The 27,534-nt window shown below is 40.0% G+C and overlaps 1 protein-coding gene across 3 annotated transcripts in view; it reads right to left on the bottom strand.

Moving 5' to 3' along the window:
- Positions 1-1,840: 1,840 nt before the first annotated feature.
- Positions 1,841-27,534, bottom strand: part of LOC124796261 — a 53,071-nt gene continuing 27,377 nt past the window's right edge. Inside the window, exon 3 of one of the 3 annotated variants that reach the window (XM_047260370.1) lies at positions 1,841-2,537. In XM_047260370.1, the coding sequence (XP_047116326.1) occupies positions 2,072-2,537 (466 nt within the window). In that variant the 3' untranslated portion in view covers positions 1,841-2,071. The remainder of the gene's footprint in view (positions 2,538-27,534) is intronic. The other 2 variants (XM_047260369.1, XM_047260368.1) reach the window with 2 other exon arrangements.

The raw sequence follows: 27,534 nt of genomic DNA, 5'->3' as shown, positions 1-27,534 counted from the left end.
TCATTCTGTCTTGAGATAAACTGATAACCTCGATGTCAGGTAATGTCCTATAACAGCATTCTTCCTACAAATGATTACTGTCCTGTACTTCCCTTGTGTGCAGTACAGATGTCAGACCTGTGCCATTCAACCACACACTACTCTGTTTGCAGTCATGTCAAAGTATTTCCTAATCAGTCAAAGGCAATGCCACACGCAAAAGTAGCCATGCCATCTAGCAGCTGTGTTACAGCTTGTAACCAACCAGGTAGCAGAGCTGATTATGCGAGTTATGATCAATAAGTAACAGGAATTTTTGTTTTTCATAAAGAATATTTATTTATTTATTTGTCAATATCAACTTTGTCCCTTCAAAGTAATCCTCTTTGGACGTAATACACTTGTGCAAGCACTTTTTCCAATCTTGGAAGCACTTCTGGAACTCGCTTTTCGTTATGGTGTTCAGCTCCTTCAGTGATTGTGCTTTTGTATTATTAATGGTGGCAAAATTATCTCCTGTTATGGGTCCCTTCAGAGACTATAGAAGGAAATCACAAGGGGCCATGTCTGACAAATACGGTGGCTGAGACAACATAACAGTTTTGTTTTTTGCCAAAAGATCATGAACAATTGTTGAGGTGTGAGCATGAGCATTATCGTGAGGAAATTTCCATGAGCAGTTTTGCCACAGTTCTGGTTTTTTTTCCCTTCTGATTGCTTCATGCAAATGGCACATAGCTTCCAGGTAGTATTTTCTATTGACAGTAAGACTGTAAGGCACGAAATCATGGTGCATTATCCCTTTGTAGTCGAAGAAAAGAGTGAGAACAACTTCCCATTGATCGAACTAGTCGAATTTTTTTTTTTTTTGTCCAGGATCTTTCCACTGGAATTATTGAGCCCTGGGTTCAATGTCATACATGTATATCCATGTTTTGGTCTCCTGTTATAACCTTCTAAAGAAATTTTGGTTCATCATAGACTTCATATGACAATTTCTGACGATGTCTATGTGATACTGATTTTGGTTGAAATTCAATAATTTTGGAACAAACTTTGCTGCTAGATGTTTCATGCCAAAAATTGCTTGGCATGAGCCACATCATCAGCAATCTATCTGATGGTGATTTTCTAAACCATTTTTTTTTTACTTCTTCCACATTGTCATCAGTAACTGATGTGCTAGGACATCCAGGGCAGTCATCATCTTTAACATATTCTTGTCCATTTTTGAAATTTTTATACTATTTGTAAAGTCCTGTCTTGCTCATAATAGATTCGCCAAAAGCCACAGTCAACATTTGAATGTGGTGCTGCACTTTACTCCATTTTTCAAACAGATTCTCAGAGCCATCTTTTTTGAAAGAAAAAATTCTCCGAGCATGCAAAAATGTGTATCGAATTTTCGGCCATCTACAATACACTAAATATTCAATATATGTGAAAATGCAAACATACATCAGGAATGTGTGTACCAACAATATAAATAGATTTGACCATTGGATGTATAAATACTGTGGAATTAAAAAATTCCCATTACTTTCTGATCACACGGTGTACAGCAACAGAAGTATAGTGAATTGTGAGCAGGTCACTGCTGTTACAGTTGTAGGTAACAGATTTTTTTGAACCCCCCCAAGTAATAACTTTCCTTTTAATTTACTAGGTTAAATTTAGCTATGATAATCACAAATCACATTAAGCAGGATACTGATAGTTTATTATTAATAGGATACAGCGTCCACATTAAGTTTCTGTGAGTTGCTAGTCTTCTGATAATGTATACGTGGATCAGTTCCACATTTGTGAAGGTTCTCCTTCTTGATGGGATCTACAAAATGTGATGAATGAATAAGTGAACAAATCAACTGGGTTTTATTTATAAATAAATTTAAATACAATTCATTTCCTTTATGTGCATTGGTTGTTTTCAGGTTCAGAAGGAAAAAATTTTGCTAATATTTCAATATTGCAAATACTGAGGAAATCATTTGACATTTTAAATTTCTGTCTCTTTAAAATAACTCATATTCTCAATAATAACAACAGTAACAGCAGCAGCAGCAGCAGCAAAAACAACATCAGCTGCTACTCACTGCTTGAAAAATTTTAGTATCTTCTTCAAAAACACATCACCCTCAGACTTACACTCAAATTCAAGAACTGTTCTTTGTTCTTGGCTAGGATATGACACCAAACTTTTCATACGAATGATTTCTCCATTTTCACCCTCAACATTTTGTAACCAAACGGAATTGAAGAAGAATGTGTCTACAAGAGTCTGAACTACAGATGCCTGCGGGCTATCATGTTTAACTGAAACAACCAATACAGCTTTATCTTTAGAGTACTTTGCACAAACAGAAGCAGCGTCCAGCAAAGATCCACAGATCAGTGCATTCAGCATCTCATTTTCATGTTTTTCAGTGGATGGATGAGAACGATCATTCATAATACAATAATCTTCCAATCCTTCCAACAATATAACATATGGAATGGATGCATGTGTGTGGATAGTGTAAAGGAACTTCAGAAGATCCTGCCATGTTGGTAGGTACCTGAAATATGACATTGCAAAATTATGTCAAAGTTTAATTTAATTTATCAAAAAGTCAGCTTTTCTCACTACTTTTAATTAAACATTTACAGTGTTTATAAAGATGCTGTTATTCAATGAAACAGAACTTCATCTTCAAACAACCAAGGAAGCAAAATACATTCATTATATGTTGTATTGGATACAGAAAAATCTCAAGGACAGGGGGCTAAAGATATCTTGAGCTACCTTTACTTTTACCACAATAAAAAATAATCAAGTCACATGCAAAGTCTCAGAAAGTTTTATTTAAACTGATTATACACATATACAAGACAATGCAATCTTATGATGTAAAAAAGTTACAATTGTGGTTCTCTTTCTTAAATGACAAATTCTATGCTACTATTCTTCTTGGCAAATTGGTTAATTACATCATCAATAGGACAATAGGCAATGTGAGCAGCCCCACAAGGGGGATGGGGTGCCCCCATATGTATCCGCCACTGGTTGTAATACAGTTTCATAATCGACAAACCAAAGTCGATCAGGACATCTAAAACAACAGACATTTTGAACCTAACCAAAATTTTTATATCCCAGGAATTCGATTCGTTTTATACATAAGACTTATTTATAATATCTGTACATTATCACTGAAAACCTGTATTATAGGAGTCATGTAAGAAATCAATATTCTGACAGTTGAAACCACTTTAATACATTACCCCATATTTTGTCACCATGAACAGAGGATCAATCACAACTACAGACCACTGTAGGATGACAAGTTTAATGGGGGACCCACTCACTTAGCCAATTCCAAAATTATGTCACTTATGGTAAAAGGAAGCTGTTGCGTAACATTCACATTCGGTTAACAATTCTTTTCAAAAGAAACATTTATTCAGCAGATGACATAGGACAAAATATAATGTACAGATGTGGCATCACAATAATACAAAGGTTGCTTGATAAGTCTGTGTAAGACCCAAAGAAAATTTTTCTTTCTTAATGTTTGTGAAGTATAAAATGTATGGACCAGAGAGTCCATAAATGTTAATATGTACTTGTAATGTTTTCTATGATAATAAAGGAAGGTGCAGCCTTCACAGTTTTCTGTGGCCAGCAGGGAGATTCCTCACTCTTTTGCTATGTTAGCATCTATCAGGTTAGCTCTCAAGACCCATGAATATATTTACGGATATATAAATTAATACCTTTCAGATTTATTTATCCTTTGCACTATTCTCTTGCAACTTCCTGACAGATTAAAAGTGTGCGGCAGACCCCAGACTCAAACTCAGGACCTTTGCCTCTCACAGGCAAGAGCTCTGCTGGCTGAACTATCCAAGCATGACTCAAGACCCACCCTCACAATTTTACTTCTGCCAGTAGAGGTCGTGAGTCATGCTTTGGTAGTTCGGTCGGTAGAGCACTTGCCCACGAAAGTCAAAGATCCCAAGTTTGAGTCTTGTCCGGCTAGCAGCTTCAATCTGCAAGGAGTTTCATGTCTGCACACACACTGCACTACAGAGTGAAAATTTCATTCTGGAATCTCTTGTAGTTATCAGCTTTGTTTGCAGCTGTTCATTAAAGAAATGCAAAAGTACAGACATGCAGCAGTTCAAGATTGCCATGATCCAAATACTGAATAGTAAAATTATCAGATCCTTTATTATGCACCAATGAACTGGCAGTCTCTCAGAAATGAAGTTCAACACTGAATTAACCATAAAACATAACACAACTGACCAATCATGTTATGCACTTGCCTTTTCAAAATTATGTTGGACCACATCAGTGACTTTGCACTTCTCTCCAATATCACTCTGGAGTAAAGGGAAATCACAGCAGGAATCAACAAGCACTGCTCAGCTAATTTCAATTAACATTACTGAATTGATTTCCTACTAGAATGTGTAGGTGTATTCTCTTCCCAGTAGATGAATTCACAATTGCAATTAATGACTACCATCAGCTCTAGAATAGAATGCTGACAATGAGGATTTATACCGGACGTGAAGCCGGATTTCCCACTTTCGCGTGCAGTCGCCTTACCATTTGGCTATCTGTGCAAGACTCATGGCCAGGCAATTGCTTGCGGTAAGCGGAAAATCCAGGTTTGAGTCCCGGCGAGAAATCTGGGTTCAGTCCCGGTCTGGCACAAATTTTCATTGTCGTCTTTCCATTTTACACCTGATGGTAGTCATTATTTGCATTTGCAAATTCATCTAATGTGTTTCATAATGGCTGTGATCACCACATAGCATTGTCATCAGAATAACACAGGCATTGCAATATCGTATTCTCTTCCTTCCATCTTTGCAAATATGCAAGGTAGCAATGAATTAGTCAGTGTGTCAGCTGCAATTGAAAATGGAGAAAACCGAGTTCCATGCTATTATTAAACATTGGAGTGCTGTACAAATCAATACACAGTTTTGGATTAATGAATTTAAATCTAGTCTGACAAGCACTGGAAATGAAGCAAATTATGGCTGTCCATCTGATATCCCCACAAAGAAAACCACTAACAAAATCCACAATATGGTAATGCAATACTGTAGAATAAAAATTCATGAAACTGCTGAGACTGTAGGCATCTCAACTGAACAAGCGCATAACATCCTGAACAAAGAATTTGTTCTGAAGAAGCTGTGCGCAAGATGAGTGTCACAATTGCTCACCATCGAGTATAAGACACACCTGAATTTTGGAGGAAATTTTTTTGAAGAAAAATGTGCATCTTGTAATCTGTAAAAAAAACGGTATCACTGTACCCAGATTTGACGATGATGCTACCCACAATTGATACCAATCCTTCCAGTTGGTATTCCATAGCCCACCCATATCTTCACAACATCCTAGTCCATACTTTTGTCACAACAGCTCCCATCTCTTTGCCACATGGGTTACACCCCTATAGAACACCCACATGCAAAATCTGTCTGATGCAACCACCCAGCACATCCTACTTCAGCCCTGTAAAGGTTTATCCTACGCTATACAAGGCAGGGACATGTGAAAGCAACCATTTACCAGGTTTGCTGAAATTCCTGCACAGAATTTTAGGTGTTTAATTAATTTGTATAGCACAATTTCCTATGATGACTGAAGGGCATAGTATAACAGCTATCGACAATTTGTTTTTGGATCCAACAACATGTTGTGGCTTAGCTGTAAAACAATAGCCACTTGTTTACTTGACCATGATAGTCGAATGTTAATAAAATATACTGACCAGCTTGTTAAATATCACATAAGAGAAGTATTGTATCACAGAATCACAAAACATGATATGATCAGTGTTTAGAGAGAAATTATGTGAAGAATGTTCAGGAAAAAATTATAAAGCAGACAGTGTTGACAGAAAATTTAATTCTTTCTTAAACATATTGCTACAGCATTTTGAGTCTCATTTTCCCCTAACACAAATATGGGCAAAATCAAACAAAAATGAAGAAACGGTTCGCTAACTCTTAGGATTAAAGTACTTGTGCTAAGAAGAAAGAGCTCTATCTAATTTAATAGACAAGCAGCAGTCAAGAGCTGAAACTAGATCATCATCAAAATTGTAAAATCCTCCAGTCTGCCATCAGAAAAAATTGTGTACTTAACTTTAAACAAAAGTAAAAATTACAGGGTTATTACAAATGATTGAAGCGATTTCACAGCTCTACAATAACTTTATTATTTGAGATATTTTCACAATGCTTTGCACACACATACAAAAACTCAAAAAGTTTTTTTAGGCATTCGCAAATGTTCGATATGTGCCCCTTTAGTGATTCGGCAGACATCAAGCCGATAATCAAGTTCCTCCCACACTCGGCGCAGCATGTCTCCATCAATGAGTTCGAAAGCATCGTTGATGCGAGCTCGCAGTTCTGGCACGTTTCTTGGTAGAGGAGGTTTAAACACTGAATCTTTCACATAACCCCACAGAAAGAAATCGAACGGGGTTAAGCTGGGAGAGCATGGAGGCCATGACATGAATTGCTGATCATGATCTCCACCACGACCGATCCATCGGTTTTCCAATCTCCCATTTAAGAAATCCCGAACATCACGATGGAAGTGCAGTGGAGCACCATCCTGTTGAAAGATGAAGTCGGCGCTGTCGGTCTCCAGTTGTGGCGTGAGCCAATTTTCCAGCATGTCCAGATACACGTGTCCCGTAATGTTTTTTTCGCAGAAAAAAAAGGGGCCGTAAACTTTAAACCGTGAGATTGCACAAAACACGTTAACTTTTGGTGAATTGCGAATTTGCTGCACGAATGCATGAGGATTCTCTACTGCCCAGATTCGCACATTGTGTCTGTTCACTTCACCATTAAGAAAAAATGCTGCTTCATCACTGAAAACAAGTTTCGCACTGAACGCATCCTCTTCCATGAGCTGTTGCAACCGCGCCGAAAATTCAAAGTGTTTGACTTTGTCATCGGGTGTCAGGGCTTGTAGCAATTGTAAACGGTAAGGCTTCTGCTTTAGCCTTTTCCGTAAGATTTTCCAAACCGGCGGCTGTGGTACGTTTAGCTCCCTGCTTGCTTTATTCGTCGACTTCTGCGGGCTACGTGTGAAACTTGCCCGCACACGTTCAAACGTTTCTTCGCTCACTGCAGGTCGACCCGTTCATTTCCCCTTACAGAGGCATCCAGAAGCTTTAAACTGCGCATACCATCGCCGAATGGAGTTAGCAGTTGGTGGATCTTTGTTGAACTTCGTCCTGAAGTGTTGTTGCACTGTTATGACTGACTGATGTGAGTGCATTTCAAGCACGACATACGCTTTCTAGTCTCCTGTCGCCATTTTGTCACTTCGTTCTCGAGTGCTCTGGCGGCAGAAACCTGAAGTGCGGCTTCAGCCGAACAAAACTTTATGGGTTTTTCTACGTATCTGTAGTGTGTCGTGACCATATCTCAATGAATGGAGCTACAGTGAATTTATGAAATCGCTACAATCATTTGTAATAGCCCTGTACTTCAAGAATAAGGCAAAAAACTATTTAGAACATTAAAGAAGAAATACACAAATATAGGAACCTGAATGAAATTGATCCCCAGAGAACAGCTTTAGCAGATATTGCGACACTTGCAAATCAATGCCCATCAACTTCAATGACTACTTTCCACCGAGGCACAAACATTGCACCCACTTGCAAATAACCAAATACAGATACATTTGATCTGTTTGTGCAGACACTACATGAACCACAACCAGACATTAGTTTCAAAATACAGCCCCTAAGCAGATTTAAAAGATCATCAGATAATTAGAAAGTAGTAATTCTGCTGACAATGATGGAATTTCAATCAGAATATAAAAATCTTATACAATTTGATAGGGTTACTTTTGAGCTACATTTTAATAAATTATGACTCACGGCAAATTTTGTGACAGACTTAAATATGCTGTAGTAACATCCATTCACAAAAATGGAGACAGAAAAGCACATCTCATTACAGACCTGATTTGCTCCTTCCTGCCTTTTCAAAAGTATTTGAGAAAGTAGCCTATGATAGAATACTCAATGATTTAATTGAACACAACTTGTTAACTACCCTTCAGTTTGGCTTTCGTGCTGCATTCTCTGTGGAGAGAGTGATACTAGGCCTCATAATGAAACAGAGCTAAACGAGAAAAATTATCCAGTGGGACACAAAAATTCTCCTCAGCAAACTAAAGAGATATGGTATTACTGAAATCTTCATGCATGGGTCGAATATTACCTTTAAACAGAAAGCAGAAACCATTCAGGTTCACCATAACAAGCTCTGGAAGTTTTTCTACTCCCAAATGGTCTTCCTGCTCTTCTGCCTTTTAAATACATACATTCTGTTGATGATTGGTCACGAAGATTAATGGATTAGGGGATTCACCACAGCATAATGCATGCCATACCATGAGGAACTTGCGCTGGCATAACATGGGAGGGAGGGAACAGTAAGACCAGAAGACCAAGAACAAAGTGCTCGGACTGAAATAGATGTTAAGAAGCATTGACAGAAACAATGTTCAAGAGTGGATTCCAATTCAAGGTTAAAAGATATCAATATTAAGATTCGCTAATGACATTGCTATCCTCAGTGAAAATTAAGAAGAATTACAAGACCCATTGAACGTAATAAACAGCTTAATGAGTACAGAATATGAACTATGAGTGAAACAAAGAAAGGCAAAAGTACTGAGAAGTAGCAGAAATGAGAACAGCAAGAAACTTTAACATCAGAACTGAGGATCATGGAGTATACGAAGTTAAGGAATCTGCAACTTAGGCAACAAAATAACCCATGATGGAAGCGGCAAGGATGACATAACAACCAGGCTAGCACTGGAAAAAAGAGCATTTCTAGCCAAGAGAAGTCTAATAGTATCAAACATGGGGCTAAATCTGAGGAAGAAATTTCTGAGAATGTACATTTGGAGCACAGCATTGTATGGTAGTGAATCATGGACTGTGGGAAAGCGGAACAGAAGAGAATTGAAACATTTGAGATATAGTGCTGCAGAAGGACATTGAAAACTAGGTGGATTGATATAGTAAGGAATGAGGAGGTTCTCCACTGAATGTCAGGAAAGGAATACATGGAAAACACTGAGAAGAAGAAGGGACAGGATAATAGGACAAATATCAAGACATCAGGATACAAAGTTTCACTGAAGCAATGATGTAAGATGATTTCATTGCCTCTTGTGCAAGAAAATATTGACTTTATTGAAAATAACATAATTACTGATGAACGATAAACAGTAATATTTCCCTGTGAGGGCTTTCAGTGCTCTGATATGCTCATAAATAATCTTGGAATATACCATGTTAGTCTTATGCAGACAGTCATTCAAAGATAGTCTATGTTCAGTAGTGCATAAACACACAGATCATGCAATACTAGTTGAAGGTGACTTTAACCTACAAAGTACAGACCAGGATGCCTATGGATTCATTGAAGGGGGTACAGACATACAGCCAGGCGAAGCACTTTTGAACTCTTTTCTGAAAACTCTTTTGAGTAGCTAGCTCAGCAGTCCACACGCAATGAAAATATCTTAGATCTTGTAGCTATGAATAGGTTAGACCTTATCAACAGTGTCAGTATAGAAACAGGAATTAGTGATCATGATGTCATTACAGCAACTATAGTTACAAAAGTTAATGAATCAGTCAAGAAGGTTATGAGAGTGTTTGTGCTAGATACAGCAGATAAGACAGTGAACTGACATCACTTCGTTCCAGTAACATGGTCATAGGGGAATTATGGTCAAAGTTTATGCAGACTGTAAATAATGGTCTGGAGCATTATGTGCCTAATATGTGGACAAGGGATGGAAAAGATCTACCTTGGCTTAATAACAAAAATCTATAAGATGCTGAGGAAGGAGAAGCTGCTGCACCCACAGGTCGAAAGAGAATGCACAAATAATGACAAGCTTCATTTGTCTGTGGAAAGACCTATGTGCGAAGCATACAACTATCACTCTACGGCATTGGCTCCTTACCTAGCTTGCATTTATTGTGAATATTTCGCCCAGGACAAAGTTCCAAGTGACTGGACAAAAGCGCAGGTTACTCCTGCATGTTGTTTTTGTTGTGGCCTCTACCACTGTCATACCTAATATGCTTTATACATTGAAGTGACAAAGAATCTGTTATAGGCATGTTGTTGTTGTTGTGGCCTCTACCACTGTCATACCTAATATACTTTATACATTGAAGTGACAAAGAATCTGGTATAGGCATGCATATTCAAATGCAGAGATATGTAAACAGGTAGAATACAGTGCTAAGTAGCAAAAGATCTGGCAAAGAACTCAAGAAAACTTTGTTCATATGTAAAATCACTAAGCAAGTCTAAGGCTTCCATTCAGTCCTTTGTTAACCAGTCTGATGTGGCATTTGAAGGTAGTAAACCGAAAGCTGAAGCTTTAAATTTCACATTCAAGAAATCATTCACATAGGAGAATTGCACAAACATTCCATCATTTGACCACTGGACAGACTTCCGTGTGGATGACATACTAATAAGCATCTATGGCATAGAGAAACAGCTGAAGGATTTGAAAGCAAATAAATCAACAGGTCTGGGTGGAATCCCAGTTCTGTTTTACACAGAGTTCTCTACGGCACTGGCTACTTACCTAGCTTGCATTTATTGTGAATATTTCGCCCAGGACAAAGTTCCAAGTGACTGAAAAAAAGCACAGGTTACTCCTGCATGTTGTTGTTGTTGTGGCCTTCAGTCCAAAGACTGGTTTGATGCAGCTCTCCATGCTACTCTATCCTGTGGAGGCTTCTTCATCTCCCAGTACCTATTGCAACCTACATCCTTCTGAATCTGCCTTAGTGTATTTCTCTTGCTCTCCCTCTACAAATTTTACCCTCTGTGCTGCCTTCCAAAACTAAATTGGTAATCCCTTGATGCCTCAGAACATGTCCTACCAACCAATCCCTTCTTCTAGTCAAGTTGTGTCACAAATTTCTCTTCTACCCAATTCTATTCAATACCTCCTCATTAGTTATGTGGTCTACCCATCTAATCTTCAACATTCTTCTGTAGCACCACATTTTGAAAGCTTCTATTGTCTTCTTGTTTAAACTATTTATCGTCCATGTTTCACTTCCAAGCATGGCTACACTCCATACAAATACTTTCAGAAACGACTTCCTGTCACTTAAATCTATACTCGATGTTAACAAATTTCTCTTCTTCTGAAACGGTGTCCTTGCCATTGCCAGTCTACATTTTGTATCCTCTCTACTTCGACCATCATCAGTTATTTTGCTCCCCAAATAGCAAAACTCCTTTACTACTTTAAGTGTCTCATTTCCTAATCTAATTCCCTCAGCATCACCCGATTTAATTCGACTACATTCCATTATCCTCATTTTGCTTTTGTTGATGTCCATCTTATATCCTCCTTTCAAGACACTGACCATTCAGTTCAACTGCTCTTCCAGGTCCTTTGCTGTCTCTGACAGAACTGCAATGTCATCGGCAAACCTCAAAGTTTTTATTTCTTCTCCGAGGATTTTAATTCCTACTTCAAATTTTTCTTTTGTTTCCTTTACTACTTGCTCAATATACAGATTGAATTACATCAGGGATAGGCTACAAACCTGTCTCACTCCCTTCCCAACCAATACTTCCCTTTCATGCCCCTCAACTCTTGTAACTGCCATCTGATTTCTGTACAAATTGTAAATAGCCTTTCGCTCCTTGTATTTTTACCCCTGCCACCTTCAGAATTTGAAAGAGAGTATTCCAGTCAACATTGTCAAAAGCTTTCTTTATGTCTACAAATGCTAGAAACGTAGGTTTGACTTTCCTTATTCTATCTTCTAAGATAAGTCATAGGGTCAGTATTTCCTCACATGTTTCAACATTTCAAAGGAATCCAAACTGATCTTCCCTGAGGTTGGCTTCTACCAATTTTTCCATTCGTCTGCAAAGAATTCATGTTAGTATTTTGCAGCTGTGACTTAATAAACTGATAGTTTGGTAATTTTCACATCTGTCAACACCTGCTTTCTTTGGGGTGGGAATTATTATATTCTTCTTGAAGTCTGAGGGTATTTAGCCTGTCTCATACATCTTCCTCACCAGATGGTAAAGTTTTGTCAGGGCTGGCTCTCCCAAGGCTATCAGTAGTTCTAATGGAATGTTGTCTAGGCCTGGGGCCTTGTTTTCACTTAGATCTTTCAGTGCTAAGTCAAACTCTTCACGTAGTATCATATTCCTATCTCATCTTCATCTACATGCTCTTCCATTTCCATAATATTGTCCTCAAGAACATCACCCTTGTATAGACCCTCTATATACTCCTTCCACCTTTCTGCTTTCCCTTCTTTGCTTAGAACTGTGTTTCCATATGAGCTTTCAATATTCATACAAGTTATTCTGCATATAAGAAGGGACCCACAAAATTACAGACCAATATCCCTAACTTCTGTTTGTTGCAGAAGTCTTGAATTTATTCTCAGTTCAAATAAAATAAACTTTATTGAGACTGACTAGCTTATGTCCATGAATCAGGTTTTAGAAAGCATCGCTCATGCGAACTCAGCTTGCCCTTTTTTCACATGATACACTGTAGACTATGGATGAAGGGCAACAGGCTGATTCCATATTTCTAGACTTCCAGAAAGCATTTGACACAGTGTCCCACTGAAGGCTTTTAATGAAGCATATGGAGTAAGTTCACCTATATGGAGTAAGTTCACCTATATGTGAGTGGCTTGAAGATTTCTTAACTACTGGAACCCATTATGTTGTCCTCAAGGGCGAGTGTTCATCAGAGACAAAGGTATCGTCAGCAGTGCCCCAGGAAAGTATGATAGGACCAACGTTGTTCTCTACATAAATAAATGATTTGGTGAGTTCGGTGGATGGCAATCTGCAGTTGTTTGCTGTGGATGTTGGGTGTATGGTAACGAGTCGAAGTTGAGTGGCTGTCAGAAGATACAAGATGGCTAGACAAAATTTCTAGTTGGTGTGATGAATGGCAGCTAGCTCTAAATGTGGAAAAATATAAGTTAATGTGGATGGGTAGGAATAACAAACCTGTAATATTTGGGTACAATATTAGCAGTGTTCTGCTTGACACAGTGAAGTCGTTTAAATGTCAGGGCGTAACGTTGCAAAGCAATATGACATGGAACATACATGTGAGAACTGTGGTAGGAAAGGCAGATGGTCAACTTCAGTTCATTGGGAGTAGCAAAGTATGGTTCCCATGTAAAGGAGACAGCATATAGGATATTAGTGTGACCTATTCTTGAGTATTTTTTGGGTGTTGGGGATCTGTACCAAGTCAGATTGTGGGAGGACATCGAGGCAGTTCAGAGGCGAGCTGCTAGATTTGTTACCGGTAGGTACAAACAACACATAAGTGTTACGGAGACGCTTCAGGAACTCAAATGGGAATACCTGGAGGGAAGGCAACATTCTTTACAATGAATACTTTTGAGAACATATAGAGAACTGGCATTTGAAGCTGACTGCCGAACGATCCTACTGCTGCCAACATACATTGCACATACGGACTGGGGAGTTAAGATATGAGAAATTAGGGTTCATATGGAAGCATATAGACAGCTATTTTTCCCTTTCTCTATTTGCAAGTGGAACAAGGAGTGAGGATGGGGTAGAGGGGGGGGGGGGGGGAAGAGGGGGGGCACAATGACTAGCAGTGAGCTATGGTACCCTCCACCATGCACCATATGGTGGCTTGCAGAGTATCTAAGTAGATGTAAATGTAGATAAGCAGCAATGTCTTGTAATTTAACCTTAAAGGAGGAAGTCTTTGTAATTCATTACATAACAGAAGGCATCCACTAGACAAAATCTTAATCTGAGGAAGCTAAGTCAGAATTCTGACCAAATAATTATATCTAAAAGTATGTATTAGAAAAGTATTGATCTGAGAATATACCAGAAGTTTATGAATACTAAGATACTTTCATTTATCATTCTCAGTGATCCCCTGAATTTTATATGAGGTGTTGCCCACATCCATTGGAATGAATGAGAACTGATCTGGTAAAAGAGCCTGCATGCAGCCACGACTATAGCATGAGGAATTTTGCTCTCTTATTTGAAATTATGAAATCTATGGGATGATGAATCATGTATCATTAAGCTGATGTCATTGTGCAAGTACAGACCCTGGTGGATCCAATGCAAGAAGAGTACAGACAATTTACAGTTTCAGGTCTGCAGCCTCATTGGAGAGACCTCCAACAGGCTCTTCTTCAGCATGCAGAAATTGACTAAATGAATTTCACAGGTGTTCTGAAACTGTAGCTGTGCTATTGTTAGTACTATTATTCACACTTCTTATACATTGACATGATATGGTGCAATCTTAAGGATTATCAATTTTAAGTCATCGTTCAATTTTTGTGTGAAAGAGAATTTATTGGATTTTTTAAAATTAGATATAGAGATACTCAACTTGCATTCAAGTCACATTAGTTTCCTGCCAAGTAACTTAATTACAATTAAGAAAGAAATTTTAAAGAATCAATTATCATTCCTTGTGATAGCATACGGAAATTATTCCATGGGGATAGAGGGAGTTGTTAAAGGTCAAAACTGCAGAGGAAAACAGAGAATGGAAAACAGCCAGTCAATAACTGAGGACATAGGTTGCAAGTGCTGTTCGAAATGAAGAGCTTGGCACAGGAAAGGAATTTATGGTAGGCTGCATCAAACCAGTCACACAACTGATGACTAAAAAAAAAGAAAATTTTATATTAAGCTTCCTGATTCTATTTTAATTTCTAGATCTGTTATGCAATATGGGTTACATATCTGAAATAACACGCAGGTTTCAAGGTCGCTGACTACAATGCACATTCCTCAAAGTTCTCCACAAACAAATTGGCCACAATAGGTGACAACGGGGTCCCATTGCAACTCCATCAATCTGTTCGTAGTACTGACCACTGAATAAAAAGTAAGTGGAAGTCAGCACATGTCGAAACAAATTTGTTAACTCGACACCAAACTTAACCTCAATTAGCTGCAACGAATCGGAGAGAGGAACTAGAGTGAAAAGAGAAACCACATCAAAACTGACTAAAATATCATTCTTTCAAACACAATCCCTGCAATCGACGTAAGAAATCTGCAGAGTTCCTAATCTGGTGTCTCACCTACCTACTAGTGGGCTCAACAAACTAGCAAGCTGTTTAGCTACACGATATGTCGGAGCACCAATATTAGAAACAATTGGCCTCAACGGGACAGCCTCTTTATGGACCTTAGGGAGGCCATATAATCTAGGTGGTACAGCACAGTAAGAATTAAGACTCTTGATAGTCTCCTGTGACAAAGAACTTTTCTTCAGGAGGTTATTAGTCTTTCTCTCAACGCTCTTAGTAGGGTCAGCATCAGTTTTGCGATATGCCGAATCAGAAGGTAGACCCTGCATCTTTTGAATGTAATCGTGCTTTTTCAACAAAACCATGGCATTTCCCTTGTCCACAGGAAATAAAACAATATCAGGATCCGTTCTGAGTAAACGTAAAGCAGCCGCCTTAGCTGCTGTAATGTTACACTTGGGTGGACGGGCCCCAGACAACACACAAGCTTCCCTCCTAACCTCTTCCGCAGACTCTGAAGGTAGTTTATAAACAGCCTGTTCAATAGAACTAATAAAATCAAGACTGGCAAACTCTTAGGCATCGGTGCAAAATTCAAACCTTTCCCCAGCGTGTTTTTTTTTCAGATATATAGATGATACTTCTGTTGTTTGGCCTCATGGTAGTGAGAATTTAAACCGGTTTTTGGAACACCTGAATTCAATCCACCCGAATATTCAGTTCACTATGGAGGTGGAAAAGAATGGATGCCTTCCCTTCCTTTATGTGTTGGTCAGAAGGAAGACTGATGGTACGTTGGGACATTCTGTTTATAGGAAGCCTACTCACACTGACATGTATCTGCAAGCTGATAGTTGTCACCATCCAGCTCAGTGTGAAGGAGTACTTCGTACCTTGGTTCACAGGGCCCACGTAATCTCAGACCCTGAAAGTTTGGCAGCTGAGCTATCACATCTCGAAGTCACCTTTCGTCAGAATGGTTATAGTGAGAGGCAGATCAAACGTGTGTCATCGGCCTTCTGTGCAACGGGTGAGTGACGATAGCAACAAAGTGGCACCTAAGTCTACAGCCTTTTTGCCTTACGCAGGAAGCATTTCCAACAGGATTGGCCTTATTTTGCGGAAATATGATGTGAAATGTGTTTTTCGACCACCTTCTAATATTAAGGCCCTGTTGGCGTCCATAAAAGATGATCTTGGTTTGCGTAAGGCTGGGGTCTATCGTATTCCTTGCAGTTGTGGTATGTCATATATTTCTCAGACAATCAGGACTGTGGAAGACCGGTGTATTGAACATAAACAACACACACGCTTACAACAACCGAGCAAATCCGCTATTGCAGAACATTGCCTTGACACGGGTCATCCTATGGAATACAACAACATGGAGATTATGGCTTGCACGTCCAGCTATTGGGATAATGTTATTAAGGAAGCTGTTGAAATCAGACTATCAAGCAACCTTATTAACAGAGATGGTGGATTTTGTTTAAATGCTGCTTGGAATCTGGTTCTGCCTCTCATCAAAAAACAGAGGGACAGAATTAGTGCTACCTCACCTGTTGATTAATAGTAACTATCGATATTTCTGATGTTGGTTATCTTTGTTTGTGTTGACACTTGTTCTGTGTGTGGTGTCTTCCTTGTTTCTCCTCTGTAACCGAGGTATTAAATTTGCTTGCACATTTCTTCTTCCTTGCATTTGTGCCTTGAGAATAGCAGGGTGTGTTCCTGTCGCTCCTGTCGAAATATCGGTGGTGTTCGACGACGTCACCCGGCAGCAAACCCGTAAGTTATTTGAACACAGTTCTAGCTTTTTGTGGCTAGTTCTCAGCCTATCCCTACTGATCGAACTATGAGTCAGGTGTGACTTTATTGCACAACCAATATTGATACTATATTGAGCACTGCGACAAATTGTGAAATATGAGCCCATTCAAAGTTGAGTATTGTTTCCTTCAGTGTATACGGAATGAGTTTTTCGATGAAAAAATTGATTTTTGGGTAACTGCATTTTCGAAACATTTAGACTCTCCCATTTAATACCATGTATAAAATATTTGGATGACATGAATAGAACTATTTTAAATAATTTTTTTAAAATAATTTCGACACACAATGTTCCGCACCTTGTATATGAGATGCGAAATATACCTGATATAGACAGCCTTGCCAGAGATATAATTGAGCACAACAGAGCTAGATTTTCCATTGGCTACACTGCTAGACAGTTGACAATAGATTCTGCACCATTTGTATTGTTTCCTTTGTGAGTACATCCATGTCATTGTTGTGAAAGTCGTATGTGGAGAAGTCATTGAGTTTTCTTTCCTTCAACATGCCAAGACCTAGTCTGAAGGTATTTAGAAAGCATGTACATTGGCGCAAGAAAGTAAAGTGCACTAAAAATTTGTCCGATTCATCTTCATCGGTATCTGATGTCCCAGTAGCGACTAACCTCAACACTGGTAGTGATACATTGAGTGATGCTGCTGCCACTACACCGGAAAGTGCTTCAAGAAGAAAACTAGCTGGAATTGAAGAAGAATACAAGAAACTAAATGCTGGGACTACAAAATATGAGGTAATTAACGTCTCTTTATTATCAGACATTTTGGAGAACAATGTGTGCTGCAAACAACGTGGAAAATGTGGTGTTTCATTGAAAACAAACTTACATGCAGGACTTGCTTGTGAATTAGAGTTGATGTGCAGTTATTGCAAACACAGTGTTACTTTCTTCAATTCCTCACATGTTACTGCAGATACAGGTAAACTATACGATATAAACATTAGACTGGTTTATGGATTACGGTGTATAGGAAAGGGCAGGGCTGCAGGTGCCATGTTGTGTGGTGTGATGAACCTCCCTCCTCCACCTTCAAAATTTAACAAACACATAATTGCAATAGGCTCTGGTGTAGAAGATGTGGCACAGGAAAACATGAAAGATTCTGTTGAGGAGCAGAGACTTGTCCATAGCTTTTGATGGAAGCTGGCAGAAGAGAGGCCACACATCTCTGAATGGTGTAGTAACAGCTACAAGTGTGGACACTGGTAAGGTAGTTGATGTGTCAATACTTTCCAAGCATTGCAGATGCAAGGAGAAAATGAAAAATAAACATGAAGAGGAGTGCATGGCAAATTACTATGGGTCAAGTGGTGGTACGGAAGTTGCTGGTGTAAGAAGTATTTATCAACGCTTGGTAAAATGGTACAACGTTAGGTACATAATGTTGTGACTTGGCAAGACCGCCAAGCCACTAGGAGAGGAAGCCGAAAGGCACGCGTTTAAGCTCACGCAGGCTGGCGTGAGGTCTGGAACAGGTAAAGTAATTATACTAGCAAAAGAAGGTACGTAGCTTCTGAAATACTCAACTTTAATCCATAATTGGTGAACATCGGTCTGACGGTACATGCATCACAAGATATATAGCAAATGATAATGGCGCCTTGCTAGGTCGTAGCAATTGACGTAGTTGAAGGCTATGCCAACTATCGTCTCGGCAAATGAGAGCGTAATTTGTCAGTGAACCATTGCTAGCAAAGTCAGCTGTACAACTGGGGCGAGTGCTAGGAAGTCTCTCTAGACCTGCCGTGTGGCGGCGCTCAGTCTGCAATCACTGACAGTGGCGACACGCGGGTCCGACGTATACTAACGGACCACAGCCGATTTAAAGGCTACCACCTAGCAAGTGTGGTGTCTGGCGGTGACACCACACATAAATTATCTTGGAGATGGTGACTCAAAGGCTTTCAAAGAAACTGAGGAACTGAGACCCTATGGTAATGATGTGAAAATTTCCAAACTGGAGTGTGTTGGCCATGTTCAGAAAAGGAAGGGATCAAGATTTCGACGGCTCAAGGCTAGCATGAAAGGCAAGAAATTGAGCGATGGAAAAACTTTAGATGGGAAAAATAGACTGACAGATGCTACAAGAGATCATATTCAGAAGTGCTATGGTCTAGCAATAAGACAGAATACAGCAGATGCAGAATTAATGAGAAGAGCAGTCTGGGCTCTGTTTTTTCATACAGCTTCAAACAATGAGAATCCCCAACATGGGCTACGTCCAAAAGGAGACGATAGTTGGTGCAAGTACAACAGAGGCGAGGTAACTAAGGAACAATACAATCACCCTCATCACCTGCCATCTGCCATAATGGATGAAATAAAACCAATATTCCGAGACCTCGCAGATATTAGTCTACTAAAGAAATGTCTTCATGGCCGGAAACAAAATCCAAATGAGTGTGTGAACCATGTGATACGGAATAAACTACCTAAAACTGTGTTTGTGGGTATAAACACACTTCACTTTGGCGTTTATGATGCTGTTTCATCATTCAATCAGGGCAATATAACAAAGTGCAAAGTTCTGCAGAAGTTGGGGCTCTGTGTAGGACTACGAACTGCCGCAGCTATGCTTTGTTTGGACAAGGAACGGCTCAGGTCTTGAGATAATGACATAAAAGTATATTCAAAGATGGCTAGACAGCATAGCAGAGCCATCAAGAGGAAGCTGTTGGACGATTCTGATGATACAAGCTATGGAGCAGGCTTGTACTGAAGGAAAAACTTTGAAGCTAATTTCCCATAACTTTAGTTTTTTTATGTATAAGGTACATTTTCTCAGGACCTATTTATAGTAGAAAGATGAAATTTTCTGTAGTTGTTCCTTAAGACCTTCTAATATATCTGAATTAAAAGATATGTGGAATTACTTTGTATTAATGGATGTAAATTTTAAAATACTTGTTAAAATGTATAACTTTTTTAACATTTACAAAAAATAAAATATCTGAAAAACTATACATTACTTTTTCAAAATTAATAATTCAGCATAAAAGCAGAACATATCTCAGCATTCTGTGAAAAAATCAAGAGTATCGTCCAAATAACAAATGAGAAAATGTTCCTAACTTTTAGCTCAATTTAACATTGTAAGCATAGGGCGTTCCGTATAGTCTTGAAAATGGAGTGTTACTAATGTTTGCTGGGGATTCCTATAGAATGAGTTATGGCCATGAATGGTGGTCCACAATTTCTTACCAGACAGTGCAGATTAACACAAGTGCCATGTTCAAGCTAATTTTTTGTGAAATGAGAATTCATTCCGTTGGGAAGGGTAGTCGCATGGTCAACATACAATGCACATTCAAGTCGACTCCCCAAATTGGTGCTTGATTTGGTGATTCACCAACAATGGTCGAAAAATCTCGAAGTTCTGCAGCACTTGAGTCTCCACTTGTTATCTGAATACTCTGAGACTTGTCACAAATGTCTACATGTATTGTGACTGTATGGTCTTCCTTCTGTCACGAAGACTGTATTGAGTGGACAACATCAATTCACAACAGGAATCATCATTGAAACAGGCGACACAAAATCTGGGAAATGAAAACAACACACAAGCTGTAAAAAAATGCTTCTGTGAGCCCTTTGAATTACAGACCAACAAAGTTTTGTAAGAATAATAAAAGACAACATCTTTCCTGAGACAAAAATCATTAGCAACTCTTTCAGTTCATGTGACACTCTAGGTACTGAACGTTTTTCGGCACCTTGGAGTGAACCAAAGTGTGAACTTCGTAGATCTGAAAGATCATCTGCCTCTAATAACCTTGATGTCAATGGGATGTTGAACCCAATATTCCTTTTGCTTACTTCTTCTGAAAGATAGTTCTGTTCACATACAAAATGTGGAGAGAATGTGGCAGAATGTCAGAGGTGTCATCTCACACTATGCTAGAAAGATCAAACATTTAGTGGGTTACCTATCTGAGAACATGTTCTATAGAACATATCACACAAAATAAATATTAAATCACTATTTTGTTGAGGTGGATAATATTCACCCACCCGGCAGAAACATAATCTACAATTCCGTGCCTTCCATGGAAACTGGACTCCTCACCATTACAGGCATGTCAAAGCATCATTTTGTGTCTTACTGTACACTTCTGTGTATTGCTTTGGGACATATACTCTATTCATGTTTCACGCTTTAGGTTTCATCATCATTTGCGTGGTCATGCAATTAAAAATGTGATTGGCTGATCACATCATGTGTCATGTGCTCTTATTCTGTGCTGTGACTGGCTAATAAGATCAAGTGTCCTGTGTTCTGACTGCCCAAGAGAAGCACATTGTCCACCGCAATCTGTTTCACAGTTCTTGATACTACAGTGCTGTATTTGGTGGATTTTGTATTTATTCTTGTGTATACTGAAAATATGCAGTTTCAGTGACAGAGCGCATTAAAGATCTCTCCAAAATACATCCTCTTTTGTAAAGTTTGCTGTGCTGCAGTAGCAAGAAGTCTGATAACAAAGCTACCCCAGAAAGTCTTGGTTGCATGTGTCAATTCCTGAATATATGATCAAATTTTTGGCAGTTGACCACACTAAATGCCAGAGATTTTGGCAGTGCTATTACTAAGAACTTGGTGGGTCTGACAGGCATCTACTGACAGCCTAATGCCTTCATGATGGACAATGTCTAAATGCCTTGGGGTAGAGAATCAATTGGTTCTTCCATTGATGCATTTCAAAATGTCTCCCTGTCCCTCCTTTCTTTGATGTTTCCATACCTGGTACTGCCTTTCCCTCTTGGCAGCTTTAATGTTCTGAAAAACTTCAATTTAACACATAGGCCCCTGCCTTGAAAAATCTGGGGAATGCAGAATGTGGTGTCACCGCCAGACACCACACTTGCTAGGTGGTAGCCTTTAAATCGGCCGCGGTCCATTAGTATACGTCGGACCCGCGTGTCGCCACTGTCAGTGATAGCAGACCGAGCGCCACCACACGGCAGGTCTAGAGACGTACTGGCACTCGCCCCAGTTGTACAGCCGACGTTCAAAGCAATGGTTCACTGACAACTACGCTCTCATTTGCCGAGACGATAGTTAGCATAGCCTTCACCTAAGTCAATTGCTACGACCTAGCAAGGTGCCGTATTCAATTGATATTTATTATATGAAGCATGTATCATCAAGAGCGATGTTCTACAATTATGGATTAAAGTTAAGTATTCCAGAAGCTACGTACTTTTCTTTATAGCATTCATTACGTATCCTGTTTCAGACCTCACGCCAGCCTGCGTGAGTTTAACCGCGTGCCTTTCGGCTTCCTCTCATTGTGTCTAGGCTGTCTTGTCTAGACACAACACAGAACACGAGCAGCAGTGTCATCAGGACTATATGGGCTTCCTGAGGTACCAAGGAAGGTACCCTTTAGTCCCATAGTTACTAATATTGGCACACAAATACATGAACAGACAAAATAACTGAAATGCATTCTCAGAAAATAAATGGGGTGGAGTGAGTACCAACATTAGCACCTCCATTCACTTTGTGCACCGCCTCAGTCAACCAAGTCATGGAATATGGATATTATGGTCAGTTTTGACGTGGTCTTCCTCTTTAAAAAAGTGTCCTTGGAACTATTTGCAGAAACTGGACTCTTTTACCACATTCTCACATTAACTAATTTCCTGATATATGATGAGACTAATATCATGGTCCTAACGCCAGGGACTGATGTGGACTCTGACCACAATCTATTGGTTATGAACTGTAGATTAAAACTGAAGAAACTGCAAAAAGGTGGCAATTTAAGGAGATGGGACCTGGATAAACTGCCAACACCAGAGGTTGTACAGAGTTTCAGGGAGAGCAAAGGGAACAATTGACAGGAATGGGGGAAAGAACTACAGTAGAAGAAGAATGGCAGCAAGAGGGGGGAAGAAAACCAATGTGCACTGCGTGTGCATACCGGGGGGAGTCATTCCAGATGTGGAAAGGGTCCTTCCGGATGCCATGAAGGGTACAGGGTGCACCCATCTGCAGGTGGTCGCTCATGTCAGCACCAATGATGTGTGTCGCTATGGATCGGAGGAAATCCTCTCTGGCTTCCGGCAACTATCTGATTTGGTGAAGACTGCCAGTCTCGCTAGCGGGATGAAAGCAGAGCTCACCATCTGCAGCATCGTCGACAGGACTGACTGCGGACCTTTGGTACAGAGCCGAGTGGAGGGTCTGAATCAGAGGCTGAGACGGTTCTGCGACCATGTGGGCTGCAGATTCCTCGACTTGCGCCATAGGGTGGTGGGGTTTCGGGTTCCGCTGGATAGGTCAAGAGTCCACTACACGCAACAAGCGGCTACACGGGTAGCAGGGGTTGTGTGGCGTGGGCTGGGCGGTTTTTTAGGTTAGATGGCCTTGGGCAAGTACAGAAAGGGCAACAGCCTCAACGGGTGCGGGGCAAAGTCATGTGAGGACCAAGCAGCAATCGGTATTGTAATTGTAAACTGTCGAAGCTGCATTGGTAAAGTACTGGAACTTCAAGCGCTGATAGAAAGCACCGAAGCTGAAATCGTTATAGGTACAGAAAGCTGGCTGAAGCCAGAGATAAATTCTGCCAAAATTTTTACAAAAGTACAGACGATGTTTAGAAAGGATAGACTGCGTGCAACCGGTGGTGGAGTGTTCATCGCTGTTAGTAGCAGTTTATCCTGTAGTGAAGTAGAAGTGGATAGTTCCTGTGAATTATTATGGGTGGAGGTTACACTCAACGACTGAGCTAGGTTAATAATTGGCTCCTTTTACCGACCTCCCGACTCAGCAGCATTAGTGGCAGAACAACTGAGAGAAAATTTGGAATACATTTCACATAAATTTTCTCAGCATGTTATAGTCTTAGGTGGAGATTTCAATTTACCAGATATAGACTGGGACACTGAAGATGTTTAGGACGGGTGGTAGGGACAGAGCATTGAGTGACATTATACTGTGTGCACTATCCGAAAATTACCTCTAGCAATGAAACAGAGAACCGACTCGTGGAGATAACATCTTGGACCTACTGATAACAAACAGACCCGAACTTTTCGACTCTGTATGTGCAGAACAGGGAATCAGTGATCATAAGGCCGTTGCAGCATCCCTTAATATGGAAGTTCATAGGAATATAAAAAAAGGGAGGAAGGTTTATCTGTTTAGCAAGCGTAATAGAAGGCAGATTTCAGACTACCTAACAGATCAAAACGAAAATTTCTGTTCCGACACTGACAATGTTGAGTGTTTATGGAAAAAGTTCAAGGCAATCGTAAAATGCGTTTTAGACAGGTACGTGCCAAGTAAAACTGTGAGGGATGGGAAAAACCCACCGTGGTACAACAACAAACTTAGGAAACTACTGCGAAAGCAAAGAGAGCTTCACTTCAAGTTTAAACGCAGCCAAAACCTCTCAGACAAACAGAAGCTAAACGATGTCAAAGTTAGCGTAAGGAGGGCTATGCGTGAAGCGTTCAGTGGATTCGAAAGTAAAATTCTATGTACCGACTTGACAGAAAATCCTAGGAAGTTCTGGTCTTACGTTAAATCAGTAAGTGGCTCGAAACAGCATATCCGGACACTCTGGGATGATGATGGCACTGAAACAGAGGATGACACGCGTAAAGCTGAAATACTAAACACCGTTTTCCAAAGCTGTTTCACAGAGGAAGACCGCACTGCAGTTCCTTCTCTAAATCCTCGCACAAACGAAAAAATGGCTGACATCGAAATAAGTGTCCAAGGAATAGAAAAGCAACTGGAATCACTCAACAGAGGAAAGTCCACTGGACCTGACGGGATACCAATTCGATTCTACACAGAGTACGTGAAAGAACTTGCCTCCCTTCTAATAGCCGTGTACCGCAAGTCTCTAGAGGAACGGAAGGTTCCAAATGATTGGAAAAGAGCACAGGTAGTCCCAGTCTTCAAGAAGGGTCGTCGAGCAGATGCGCAAAACTATAGACCTATATCTCTGACGTCGATCTGTTGTAGAATTTTAGAACATGTTTTTTGCTCGAGTATCATGTCGTTTTTGGAAACCCAGAATCCACTATGTAGGAATCAACATGGATTCCGGAAACAGCAATTGTGAGAGACCCAACTCGCTTTATTTGTTCATGAGACCCAGAAAATATTAGATACGGGCTCCCAGGTAGATGCTATTTTTCTTGACTTCCGGAAGGTGTTCGATACAGTTCCGCACTGTCGCCTGATCAACAAAGTAAGAGCCTACAGGATATCAGACCAGCTGTGTGGCTGGATTGAAGAGTTTTTAGCAAACAGAACACAGCATGTTATTATCAATGGAGAGACGTCTACAGACGTTAAAGTAACCTCTGGCGTGCCACAGGGGAGTGTTATGGGACCATTGCTTTTCATAACTTATATAAATGACCTAGTAGATAGTGTCGGAAGTTCCATGCGGCTTTTCGTGGATGATGCTGTAGTATACAGAGAAGTTGCAGCATTAGAAAATTGTAGCGAAATGCAGGAAGATCTGCAGCGGATAGGCACTTGGTGCAGGGAGTGGCAACTGACCCTTAACATAGACAAAAATAATGTATTGCGAATACATAGAAAGAAGGATCCTTTATTGTATGATTATATGATAGCGGAACAAACACTGATAGCAGTTACTTCTGTAAAATATCTGGGAGTATGCGTGCGGAACGATTTGAAGTGGAATGATCATATAAAATTAATTGTTGGTAAGCCGGGTGCCAGGTTGAGATTCATTGGTAGAGTCCTTAGAAAATGTAGTCAATCAACAAAGGAGGTGGCTTACAAAACACTCGTTCGACCTGTACTTGAGTATTGCTCATCAGTGTGGGATCCGTACCAGATCGGGTTGACTGAGGAGATAGAGAAGATCCAAAGAAGAGCGGCGCGTTTCGTCACAGGGTTATTTGGTACCCGTGATAGCGTTACGGAGATGTTTAACAAACTCAAGTGGCAGACTCTGCAAGAGAGGCGTTCTGCATCGCGGTGTAGCTTGCTCGCCAGGTTTCGAGAGGGTGCGTTTCTGGATAAGGTATCGAATATATTGCTTCCCCCTACTTATACCTCCCGAGGAGATCACGAATGTAAAATTAAAGAGATTAGAGCACGCACGGAGGCTTTCAGACAGTCGTTCTTCCCACGAACCATACGCGACTGGAACAGAAAAGGGAGGTAATGACAGTGGCACGTAAAGTGCCCTCCGCCACACACCGTTGGGTGGCTTGCGGAGTATAAATGTAAATGTAGATGTAGATGTAGCTTTGAGGGATGAAATAGTGAAGGCAGCAGAGGGTCAAATAGGTAAAAAGACGAGGGCTAGTAGAAATCCTTGGGTAACAGAAGAAATATTGAATTTAATTGATGAAAGGAGAAAATATAAAAATGCAGTAAATGATGCAGGCAAAAAGGAATACAAACGTCTCAAAAATGAGATCGACAGGAAGTGCAAAATAGCTATTCAGGGACGACTAGAGGACAAATGTAAGGATGTAGAGGCTCATCTCACTAGGGATAAGACAGATACTGCCTACAGGAAAATTAAAGAGCCCTTCGGAGAAAAGAGAACTACTTGTATGAATATCAAAAGCTCAGATGGAAACCCAGTTCTAAGCAAAGAAGGGAAAGCAGAAAGGTGGAAGGAGTATATAGAGGCTCTATAAAAGGGTGATGTACTTGAGGACAATATTATGGAAATGGAAGAGGATGTAGATGAAGATGAAATGGGAGATATGATACTGCGTGAAGAGTTTGACAGAGCACTGAAAGACCTGAGTCGAAACAAGGCCCCGGGAGTAGATAACATTCCATTAGAACTACTGACAGCCTTGGGAGAGCCAGTCCTGACAAAACTCTACCATCTGGTGAGCAAGATGTATGAGACAGGCGAAATACCATCAGACTTCAAGAAGAATATAATAATTCCAATCCCAAATAAAGCAGGTGTTGACAGATGTGAAAATTACTGAACTATCAGTTTAATAAGTCATGGCTGCAAAATACTAACGCGAATTCTTTACAGACGAATGGAAAAACTAGTAGAAGCCGACTTCGGGGAAGATCAGTTTGGATTCCGTAGAAATATTGGAACACGTGAGGCAATACTGACCCTATGACTTATCTTAGAAGATAGATTAAGAAAAGGAAAACCTACATTTCTAGCACTCGTAGACTTTGAGAAAGCTTTTGACAATGTTGACTGGAATACTCTCTTTCAAATTCTGAAGGTGGAAGGGATAAAATACAGGGAGCGAAAGGCTATTTACAATTTGTATAGAAACCAAATGGCAGTTATAAGAGCTGAGGGGCATGAAAGGGAAGCAGTGGTTGGGAAGGGAGTGAGACAGGGTTGTAGCTTATCCCCAATGTTATTCAATCTGTATATTGAGCAAGCAGTGAAGGAAACAAAAGAAAAATCCGGAGTAGGTATTAAAATCCATGGAGAAGAAATAAAAACTTTGAGGTTCGCCAATGACATTGTAATTCTGTCAGAGACAGCAAAGGACTTGGAAGAGCAGTTGAATGGAATGGACAGTGCCTTGAAAGGAGGATATAAGATGAACATCAACAAAATC

The sequence above is a fragment of the Schistocerca piceifrons genome, chromosome 4 (assembly GCF_021461385.2).
Source record: "Schistocerca piceifrons isolate TAMUIC-IGC-003096 chromosome 4, iqSchPice1.1, whole genome shotgun sequence".
In the NCBI taxonomy this organism is placed as follows: Eukaryota; Metazoa; Arthropoda; class Insecta; order Orthoptera; family Acrididae; genus Schistocerca; species Schistocerca piceifrons.
Note: the sequence above shows the minus strand (reverse complement) of the source record. Positions and strands in the feature narration are given on the sequence as shown.